Below are 12,083 nucleotides of genomic sequence, written 5' to 3' on the forward strand. Positions count from 1 at the left end.
TCATGTTCATTATTGACCTCTCCTGTTCCACCCTCTGTGATGTAGAGCTCTGTGTAGATCTTATTGAGAAGTGTTGGATTTCCTTGTTTAGCGATCCCCTCAAATACACATTGAAACTTCTTCTTTAGATTAGATTTGAGTTCACGTTGGCAAATCACAGCAAGCTCATCTGAATGAAGAAATAACACAGAGGACATTAATATTACGTCTGATTTAATGCCTACAGTATTGTAAGACTGTGTTATAAAGTTTAAATTGTAATAATGTATTCTCTTAACTGTTTGTATAAATGTGTAAATGTTTTCATAATGCATTACACACTGGTGTGACTGATTTATATCATTATTATTTGTATTAATGATGGTATCTCTCTCTCTCTCTCTCTCTCTCTATCTCTCTCTCTCTCTCTCTCTCTCTCTCTCTCTCTCTCTCTCTCTCTCTCTCTCGCTCTCTCTCTCTCTCTCTCTCTAAATTAATCAACACAACACCTCCCTGCTGCTACTTGATGAGGTCACTAGGTGTTGCGTTAAGGCTGCTACAATATCATTGAGTTACACAGCTACTTTAGCTACAGCTTTTAAATGTTCTAAAACAGCATTCAACATGAGGCAGACAGCTCTTACTTTTCTCCAGTGTGTCAGCAAGCTCCTTCTGGTTCATTTTCCTCAGGACGTGCAGTGTGATCTTCAGAGCCCCCTCTCTGGCACTGCTCTCCTGCTTCTCATCTTCAGCATCCACCACTTCCTTATCCTGCTTCTGACTCTCAAAGCCTTCTGGGAGTTCTGGACTAAGAATCCTCTTGAACATCTTCAGCTCGTTCTTCACAAATGTTATAATATTCTCTTCAAGCAACTGAAATAAATCAAGTAAATAAGTTAAGCAAGAGACTAAATGCTTTCTCATTAACACATTAATGAATGATTGACAGATCAACTTTACCTCTAGGTAAACAAAAACAAATGTACATAACAGGACCACATACACTGAATATGGAGGCCAGGTCTGTTTGATGACTCTGGGAAGACTGACCACTGAGAATCTCTGACTCTGATCTCTCCTGTTGGTTTCTGTGGACAAAACATGAGATTACATCTCCTCATCCAGGGAGTGCACACACACACACACACACACACACACACACACACACACACACACACACACACACACACACACACACACACACACACACACACACACACACACACACACACACACACACACACACACACACACACTGACCATTACCCATGAGTTCTTCTTACCTTTGTTCACTAGAAAAGTCTCCCTCTCTAAAGGATATAGGTGGATGCATAGACCAGTCACTCTTCATGGACACACAGCTGGGTACAGGGGAGGCTGGTCTCTCCTGCTTGATTGGACTTCAACACAACAGAGACAAATATTACATCTCTCATCTACTCTGAGCTCAGATGGGGAAACAAGAGTTTCATTCTAAAATGCTATATATCCATTTTCAGAAATGTTGGTAAATTAGCTTTTATTGTTTAAAGAAATTATGAAAGAGATTGGTGTGTTTTTTCACTATCTAATCATGGCATGGTGTTGTTCAATGACAGGCATGTGTTTGATTAAAATCAATCACTTAATGGCTTCATTTCAGAGAGACAAATGTTTTTTTTGCAAAATGCTATATATCTGCCTCACTCTCAGAGAAATAAGTAGTACTGCTAGATTTGTAGAACAGCCAAGTGCGTCGTTAGATGCTTTTTTGCCCTCCGTGTGACTTTATACACAGAAGATCTCCGCTAAACATAGAATCACATGGTTTATCCGTCTCTTTTTGACCACCGATAAATTCAGAAGAAAGTTGAATACAAATACAAAGTTGCCAATGTCTTTGCAATTGATTCAAACAACGGAAGTACACAAATGATGCTTCAAATGAAAACCGAGATGACTGCATTAAAATATAAACAGTAGGCTATAGGCCTATTTCAATCATATTGAAATATATTCAATGTTCAATATATTTAGTTCTATTTTGCTACTTGTAGACTACGGTCTGTAATTTGTAACAATATATATCATGATGTGTAGCCTAACATGTGACCAATGATGTGCCAAATCTGTGATTTAGTGCATTTTTATTGTGTAAGCATTAGAATAAACTACCTCAATATTTGCAGCCGTAGGTAGTAATATCTTTCTAGAAGCTGATCTGTGGTCAGTATTGTGAAATAATTATAATGTTATGGAAAGATTTGAATGGAAAAAACTGATCCGAGAGCTGCGCTCACCTTCTTTCGATCCTATCAGTGTCGATACATGCTCCACCGGACGTGACTGATCCAGTTTCTGCTGGTCTGCCTGCGGATATGGAACTCTGACCTGTTCAACGGACGTGCAACCTTGTACCGAACCTGCTGTTTCGACCCTCTCTCTCTCTCTCTACCACACCTGCTGTCTCGACCTCTGAATGCTTGGCTATGAACAGCCAACTGACATTTACTCCTGAGGTGCTGACGTGTTGCACCGTCTTTAACCACAGTGATTATTATTTGACCTTGCTGGTCATCTATGAACATTTGAAAATCTTGAAGAACGATCTGGCCTTAATGGCCATGTACTGTTATAATCTCCCCTCAGCACAGCCAGAAGAGGACTGGCCTCCCCTCAGAGCATGGTTCCTCTCTAGGTTTCTTCCTAGGTTCCTGCCTTTCTAGGGAGTTTTTCCTAGCCACCGTGCTTCTACATCTGCATTGCTTGCTCTTTGGGGTTTTAGACTGGGTTTCTATATAAGCACTTTGTGACAACTGCTGATGTAAAAAAATTATTCTGGGAATGCATATGAAGCAGACCAGTCCAGGGTTTGGGGTTTAAGAAGTCAATGAGAGGTAGAAATGACTTCCTTAGTTGTTAATTTTGAAAATATTCTGTCTTAAGTAGTTTAACAAACGGACACATTTTCATGTTAGTCATAAACAACTTTATATCGAAAAAGTGCCTTTGATTTGACAGCCTGCACATGTGCAGTTCGGCACAAGACGACCATTAGACCCAATGACGTATTTCTGCGCATGAGCTTCAAATGAAATCAAATTGTAGTTCTCACATGCTGTCAGAGTGCTGTGTGTGGATGAGTGAAAGGAATCAAGCGCAGGAACAAGGATGACTTCAACAGACTTTAGTAAGGTCCAACACAGGAAAAATGAGTCGCCAACCCAACCGGGCGGCGCGAACAATTATGCACAAACACAGTGCGGGAAAAACAAGAAAAGCGCACGCAGTGCGATCTCTCGAAAATTACAACAACGAGAGATACAAACTCCTCGGAGGCTGGCTGACAATTAACAATCACGCATAACACCTGACCCAAACAAACGAAACTAAATAGGGAACACAATCAAACACAAACAAGGGACAGGTGTTACAAAGAGACAAAACCAAACGAACATGAAACATAGAACGGTGGCAGCTAGTACTCCGGAGACGACGACCGCCGAAGTCCGCCCGAACAAGGAGAAGGAGCAGCCTCGGCCGAAACCGTGACACATGCGCCGAATACAACAGTGGTACACTTTACCGTGAAATGTTTACTTACGAGCCCTTTCCCAACAATGCAGAGTTAAAAAGTCACAAAAATTATCTAAATAAAAAAGGAAATAGTAACATAATAAAATAACAATAAGGTAGTTGAGGTAATTTAGGAAATATGTACATGTACGTAGGGGTAAAATGACTAGGCAATCAGGATAGAGATCTCCTCATCCAGGGAGTGCACACACTCACCTACACACACACACACACTCACTGACAGACACACACAGACACAAACACACACACACACACACACAGGGAATGTTGTGTTTGTTTAATATTGTTTCAGGACTATGAAAATGGAAAAAAGGTTTAGCCTATGGATTATGAAAACAACAAAAATAAATGGGAAAATGGGAGAGGAGAAATGACTAGAGACAGTGTTGTTTAACTCACTGACCATGAACCATGGGTTCTTCTTACCTTTGTTCACTAGAAAAGTCTCCCTCTCTAAACTTCATAGGAGCTTCCATAGACTTGTCACTCTTCATGGACACACAGCTGGGTACAGGGGAGGCTGGTCTCTCCTGCTTGATTGGACTTCAACACAACAGAGGCAAACATTACGTCTCTCATCTACTCTGAGCTCAGATGGGGAAACATAAGAAGAGTTTCATTCTAAAACGCTATATATCCATTTTCAGAAATGTACAGGGGAGGCAACAACAATCACCCCATTATACCCATTTGGTTTGTAACTCAGTGAACCTGCGCAGCATTCGCTCAATTTGATGCCTACGAACGAAGACTTCGATGCATATCAAATTATCAAATTACACAGCAGCCTTTTAGAAACAACAAGTCCTCAAAGAAAAGGTTATTTCTTAATTTAAAAATGTATTCTGGCTGTTTAAATCGCCCACATCTTGAAAAAGAGGACAGGGACATGCGTTTTATTTAGATTGTACACTTTTTTCTTAAAACAAATATGGTTAACCATGACCAGAAAATGTTTAATGTTTAATGGCTATCCGCCAGCCATCGCCTCTAAAACTGTGTCTCACCTCACTATAGGTGACCACAACATCTACTCAGGTGAACAGTGTGCGTGCTCACCAAGTAGCCGTACCCTTGTTAATTATAAGTTACCTGAGGTAAACCTACAGGGTTAACGCTCACCAAGTAGCCGTAACCTTGGTAATAATAAGTTACCTGAGGTAAACCTACAGGGTTAACGCTCACCAAGTAGCCGTAACCTTGTTAATAATAAGTTACCTGAGGTAAACCTAAAGGGTTAACGCTCACCAAGTAGCTGTAACCTTGTTAATAATAAGTTACCTGAGGTAAACCTACAGGGTTAACGCTCACCAAGTAGCTGTAACCTTGTTAATAATAAGTTACCTGAGGTAAACCTACAGGGTTAACGCTCACCAAGTAGCTGTAACCTTGTTAATAATAAGTTACCTGAGGTAAACCTACAGGGTTAACGCTCACCAAGTAGCCGTAACCTTGTTAATAATAAGTTACCTGAGGTAAACCTACAGGGTTAATGCTCACCAAGTAGCTGTAACCTTGTTAATAATAAGTTACCTGAGGTAAACCTACAGGGTTAACGCTCACCAAGTAGCTGTAACCTTGTTAATAATAAGTTACCTGAGGTAAACCTACAGGGTTAACGCTCACCAAGTAGCATTAACCTTGTTAATAATAAGTTACCTGAGGTAAACCTACAGGGTTAGCGCTCACCAAGTAGCTGTAACCTTGTTAATAATAAGTTACCTGAGGTAAACCTACAGGGTTAACGCAGGCAGGTCTCATTGATAACAATAGTGAAGCTGGCATTGTGACGCAGAACAATGGGCTGGGAATAGAACGTTCTGAAGGCGAGTCGGTGACACGGAGCTCAATAGAACTAATAGGAGCTGGTAGGGTGAAAAATGACCAAACATAAGGCCTGTTTTTTCGCGATTACTTCATAACCAGGGACATAAGGTAATATTATGAAACAAGGCTCCATGGCAGATGCAATTAACTACTTTTATCAGAAAAAAAACGTTGTAAAAAATTGAGGCGCCCCTAAAATAATATTCAAAAGTTCAGTCCTTGGACACAGAGGGGTTAAACACTAAAGTTACCGTCCATCTAGTGAAGAGAGGAGAACCGGACAGAGGGAGCGTAGGCCAGCATCCGTCAACGAGAGAGGGAGAAGCCCTCCACGGTATTTAACAGGTGGAAGAAACAACCAGGGAGCTCCATCGGTCCACAAGAAATGCAGGCAGCCGGTGATGATGTAGTGGTAGCTAGGATAACTAGGATGCTGCTGGTAGAGTAGCTAGCTTAGCTAGCTGTACCGACTAGCTTGGCTAGCTAGCAGGTCATTTGTCTGTCCCTTGTCTCGAGGATGATGACGAATCTGGTGAACCACAAAATGAAACAAGAATAGCGAGTGAAAAGGATCTGGCTACACTCATACTGTCCCTGAAATTTGAACAATAAACGTCGGTGTCTCAACACTGTATCGAACTCCGTCGTTGTTCCCCAACATCACCTCAGACCACTCTGCTCCTAACTGGACAATATGCTTGGCGCCAAACCGTACGTGGACGCGGACAGTTCCAGAACGTGGACATGAGCAGAGCCACATAATAAACTAAACCCAGTCTTTACAGTGGCTTGCATTTTTTTAATTATGTAAAAGAAACATTCTACGTTTTTTTTATAACAATATTTTGAGATCTGGGCCCATATCCACAAACTGTCTCAGAGTAGAAAATTGGTCGTATAAGTGCTCAGAATAAAGACTTCTACTCTTATGGGTATAAATTAAAGCTATGCATGAAGCCTCTATATACTCCCGAGTGGCGCAGTGGTCTAAGGCACTGCATCGCAGTGCTAGCTGTGCCACTAGAGATCCTGGTTCGAATCCAGGCTCTGTCGTAGCCGGCCGCGACCGGGAGACCCATGGGGCGGCGCACAATTGGCCCAGCGTCGTCCAGGGTAGGGGAGGGAATGGCCGGCAGGGTATGTAGCTCAGTTGGTAGAGCATGGCGTTTGTAACGCCAGGGTTGTGGGTTCGATAAAATAATGTATGTGCTAACTGTAAGTCGCTCTGGATAAGAGCGTCTGCTAAATGACTAAAATGTAAATGTAGTCCCACCTAGTCGGCAGATATTTAGGACACCTCATGAGCTGTCCTAACCAGTTAAGAGTTAACAGCAGGTGTCTTGATAATACTATAGAATAATGCAGTGAGTCAGTGGTTCCTGCGCCACATGTAATTTCTATATGATCAATCCATAAATAATATAGATATGTCTTGTGCTTTTGGCAATGATTTATGTATAATAATTATGTATAAGTGATACTATGTATGTGTGCATAGATTTACTCATGCTTATTTCTGAAGATTAACTCAGGTTTTCGCCCAGCGGCTAAGGAGTTGGAGCAGTGGCAGGAGTTGGACCTATGGCAGAAAGGTGGCTGGTTCGAATCCCGGGCCGGGCGCTGGAAAAAATGGGCGGGCTTGATCTGACCACTGGAAGGCTGCTGGGTTCACATCCTCAAAACATTCTACTTTTGTTGATCAGAACTCTAGAGGTTGTTCTTCACTGAACCCAAAAATGTATATAACTTTTAGTGGTTCCATATATTAAGGAAGTGATAGAAGCATTTTTGGTTCTATAAGGAACCTTCTTTTCTAAGTGTATAATAAACACGTTTTTCTTTTGATTATTTAATTACCTACATCATGTTTTTTCAAGTTATCCCTTTGGAGCGCAACATCACGTTGTTAAAAAATCATCCTAAATTGGCCATGGCTATAAATTGGGCAATTGAAGGCATCTAGGGCGAAATATGAGTTCGATGAAAATGAACATTGTATGCAACGTAGTAGGCAACATTATTGGCAAGGGACTTGATGCCTACGATGTCAAAGCTATTTAGAGTTGTTAAATGGGTGTGAAGAGTGTGTTGGTATAACGGTAATATAGTCAAAATTCCGCTTGTAACAACCATCAGAATTGGTTAAAGAAATATGCATTCCATTTATTAGGCAATAATGAAGAGTAGGCAAAGTGGTCGTGTTGTGAAAATTCTATCAAATGTCTTCCATTGCAACGAGTACAGTCAGGGTGCTGCAGAACCCCTGCAGTACCTCCGCTGACCCCGGATTGAGAACTCCTGATTTAGCAGATACTCTAATCCAGAGCGATTTACAGTAAGTGCATTCATCTTAAGATAGCTATTTATTTTAGAAATAAACGTAATAAATTCTTCATAAAATTGTCATCTCACCTCTTAGCTTTGGTGTCATGTTCCCCAGAGAGACGCATTTTAGAGGCAGGGCCCCCCTCCTCTCTCTCCCCAGAGAGACTCCTTTTAGAGGCAGGGCCCCCCTCCTCTCTCTTCCCAGAGAGACTCCTTTTAGAGGCAGGGCCCCCCTCCTCTCTCTCCCCAGAGAGACTCATTTTAGAGGCAGGGACCCCCTCCTCTCTCTCCCCAGAGAGACTCCTTTTAGAGGCAGGGCCCCCCTCTCTCTCCCCAGAGAGACTCATTTTAGAGGCAGGGCCCCCCTCCTCTCTCTCCCCAGAGAGACTCATTTTAGAGCACTGACCCCTAAACAGAGATAAAGCATGTTGGTTGTGGTGAACACAGTGACAACTCATTCTAGAATGTCAATTGTTCTCTTTTACTCATGATCTCTTAGAAATAAAACATTTACTAACAGACATATCCAAACAGTCGGGTGATTTAATTTAATCACATGAACATTGTTACATTCCTCAACAATAAATACAACATTGTCTTTTAAACAGAAGAAGGAACTAACAAAGAGTCACTAACAACAACCAAAATGAAACAGGTGGTTTTAGGAGGGGTTCTGAAAGACACTCATGGGGGTGTCCACTAGTGGTGGGAAACAGAGGCTTTCTGAACGCTTTGGGGCTTTGACCAAATTGTGCCGAAAATGCCATGTATAGATTTGAGTGCTAATAAACAACATTTAGATAGAATGTGGGGTTCGCTTTTTGCCTCCAGGTTCACTATGTTTTGAAAAACAATTCATATGTGACTTTCAACGTGGCACCGTCATAGGATGCCACCTTTCCAACAAGTCAGTTCGTCAAATTCCTGCCCTGCTAGAGCTGCATGTTTGTTGATTTATGTAATGGCATATATTTTAATGCTTTATGTAATGTATTTTATCTATTGAAATATAATTTTGATATAGTTTAAAATTTAGTTTGCTTAACATTTTACATTTACATTTTAGTCATTTAGCAGACGCTCTTATCCAGAGAGACTTACAGTTAGTTTATTTTTCATACTGGCCCCCCTTGGGATAAAATATAAGGAATTTTAATTTTAATTATTCCTACTTTATTTTTACTTTTGATACTGTCGTGTATTGGGATTATGCTTTTGTTAAATGTTTTTTAAGTGGAACTGAAAGAATGTTGATTTTAGTATCAAGAGGGAATGTTTTAGTGTAACGTCACATACAACAGACAGGAAGTGTGTTGTAGACAGGGGAGACTGGTGATTGGCCAGAAGAGGGAGCATCTTTTTGCATTGTTTATAAGTAGGGGGAAAACCGAAGGAGAAGGCAGAACGGCCATTGCAATCTGGGACGCCGTTCTCCAGGCACCGCGGGTCTGTAACTTATGCTGTAACCTCGTGATTTTAATAAAAGCCTCTAACACGGTGCAGCTTGAGCGGACTCTTTGTTGACAGCAATAATTGCCACCATTCACCCGATACGACAATACTTAAGTATATTTTAGCAATTACATTTACTTTTGATACTTAAGTATATTTAGAACCAAATACTTTTAGACTTTTACTCAAGTAGTATTTTACTGGGTGCCTTTCACTTTTACATTAGTCATTTTCTATTAAGGAATCTTTAATTTTACTCAAGTATGAGAATTGACTACTTTTTCCACCACTGTTCTAATGTTCCATATGCGCCACAGTTTGAACAGACATTTTGTAACTGCGTAGGCTACAAAGTCACTTTCAATTTCAAATAAGGAAATAAAGTTATAACGGTGACTGGGTCAATTAGTTTTCCATTGGCCGGCTCCCCGGGTGGGCAGATTTAGCACGTTTTAGACCATTCCATTGGTCCTTATATTAAATGTCCACTCACCCGTAGCACCGGGCCATGCAAAACTAGTTCTAAACCCAGAGGCGTTTAGACTTCAGGGAACGCTTCAAGGTGTCTCCCCTTTACAACAGTAACCAGAGGCTGGGGCTAACAGTCAGTTGCATGCCACAGCAGTAACTCATCACATTGTACCGCATCTTGCTTCAGTTTTTTTTTTTATTATAGTCCTTCTTCAAGACATTTCTCTTACATTATTTTTGATAAACATGTAATTTGCTTGAAACCAGGTTTAGCTGTGCTTTTTTCCCTCCAAAATGTGATTTACTGTAGGCCTATAATAATTGTAAACAGGCCTACAAATCCAAAAGGTTTTAATTTGAGAATGTTCATTTGTATGCCTCAAATATTAAACTGTCTTCAAATATTTTATGATTAGTTGAATCAGGTGTGTAAATGCTGGGCAAGAACAAAAGGATTGAGAAACCCTGAGATAAACATAAAACCCTATCATTTAAAAGCTCCTCCACCAACTTTACCAGACGTTTGACTGATAACATGTGATAACACTTTGAAAACTGCTGTCTGTCAGCAACTAAACTCGAGCAGCAGTTCTACTAACTAGTAATATCTCATTCCAGGTATTCATTCTCTTACTCTGTCCTTTAGAATAGATTATTATTCAGAAATACTTAGAAATACTCACTTTATTTTGTTGTTCTCTCCATATCGTGTTTTCTGCTCAGTCGTCTTAAAATGGATACTGTACAAAAGAACAACTTTACTTTCTGTTTCAGCTCAACCGTCTCCCCATCCTGATAATAAAGTGTTTTATTGGTATCTTCCACTAGATGGCAGTAAACACCTGCTGTAACTAGACTACGACTATGTGTTCGGTTTCATAAAGGCAGTTTCCCAGAGGAGGAGTGCTGATCTAGGATCAGGTCCCCCCTGTCCATTTAATCTGTTTCATTATGATCTAAAAGGAACAACTGATCCCAGATCAATACTCCAACTCTTTATGAATACTGTCACAGGTGACTCCTCAAGATGAGGCTCATGATTTATAAGTTATATACTTTTTTATCTTTACAGAAATTGTCTTTATTTAAACCAAGGATGTTTGAGTTAGTAGTGATGATTTTGCATCTGTCAGCTGCTGTAAACCTATGTGATTGGATGTTATAGACCCCCATCTGAACAGTTTCTTTCCCCATGCTGTAGCCCTCACCAACTGGTCATCTGGCCCATAGAGACTAAAGGACTATACACTCTATGCTGCACACCACATCAAGTAAAGACCACATAGCTACAGTTATATGCTTTTCTGCTTTTACCCACTTTTACAGCCAATGAATGGACTGGTATCCATGTGAATCAGTGGAATATACTGACTAGTTAACCACCTCCCAATAAGGGTTCAGCAACATCAAGCAAGGAGCACTAAACAGACAGGCATTAAAATAGTCTTAAAATATTGTTGGCCAACCAAAACATTAACCCGTAAGCGGATAGGGTGGAATTGTACTGTGAGCTGGCTCAGTCTAAACACATGGCTCTGGGTGGAACCACCTTTTGGCTTTCCACTGAAAAGGGGGTAGCTGCATCCAAATATGGCCAACGGAGTATGGCCGAGTGGGTGTGTCGAAAGGAAAGTAGTGGGCGTGTGGAAAAGGAGTGGGTGTGTCGAAAGGAAAGTAGTGGGCGTGTGGAAAAGGAGTGGGTGTGTCGAAAGGAAAGTAGTGGGCGTGTGGAAAAGGAGTGGGTGTGTCGAAAGGTAAGTAGTGGGCGTGTGGAAAGGAGTGGGTGTGTCGAAATGAAAGTAGTGGGCGTGTGGAAAAGGAGTGGGTGTGTCGAAAGGAAAGTAGTGGGCGTGTGGAAAAGGAGTGGGTGTGTCGAAAGGAAAGTAGTGGGCGTGTGGAAAAGGAGTGGGTGTGTCGAAAATAAAGTAGTGGGCGTGTGGAAAAGGAGTGGGTGTGTCGAAAGGAAAGTAGTGGGCGTGTGGAAAAGGAGTGGGTGTGTCGAAAGGAAAGTAGTGGGCGTGTGGAAAGGAGTGGGTGTGTCAAAGCGCTCTGCTACAGGTTAGATGGTTTTGATTGAGAAGTGTTGTTTTTCTTCTGTTTCTTCCCAGGAAACTACCGTACATTGAGCTACCGTACCACCAGAGTTTGGACTTTTTAAGCCAGAGGATGAGTGTGAGTCGTATTTCACTGTTAGTTTTACACAAATAATGGTACATTGTCAGTTCTAAAACTGATGATTGTTTATTTGTGATTAAAAGTATTGATGATGGGTGTACTTCATGTGTAGAATGCGTGTGCAGCTGTCAACCAGCTACTAGGTAGCTACTTCCCATTGAGTCTGAGTTAGTTTTAGTAGCTACTTCCCATTGAGTCTGAGTTAGTTTTAGTATCTACTTCCCATTGAGTCTGAGTTAGTTTTAGTAGCTACTTCCCATTGAGTCTGAGTTAGTTTT

At 41.1% G+C, this 12,083-nt stretch overlaps 1 protein-coding gene across 1 annotated transcript; it reads right to left on the minus strand.

The window, feature by feature from the left end:
* Nucleotides 1–273: 273 nt before the first annotated feature.
* LOC311118784 (uncharacterized protein) lies at nucleotides 274–10,375 on the minus strand (the record flags this gene model as incomplete). Its single annotated transcript, XM_084193565.1, has 6 exons — nucleotides 10,314–10,375; nucleotides 7,795–8,115; nucleotides 3,982–4,098; nucleotides 1,263–1,379; nucleotides 966–1,067; nucleotides 274–277 (listed from the first exon to the last, which is right to left on the minus strand). Exons 2-6 carry the CDS (start codon nucleotides 8,097–8,099, stop codon nucleotides 274–276), a joined length of 645 nt encoding a protein of 214 aa, XP_084049691.1. The 5' UTR covers nucleotides 8,100–8,115; nucleotides 10,314–10,375.
* Between the last annotated feature and the right edge of the window lie 1,708 nt (nucleotides 10,376–12,083).

The sequence above is a fragment of the Coregonus lavaretus genome, assembly GCF_964263955.1.
Source record: "Coregonus lavaretus genome assembly, contig: HAP1_SCAFFOLD_965, whole genome shotgun sequence".
NCBI classification, from domain to species: Eukaryota; Metazoa; Chordata; class Actinopteri; order Salmoniformes; family Salmonidae; genus Coregonus; species Coregonus lavaretus.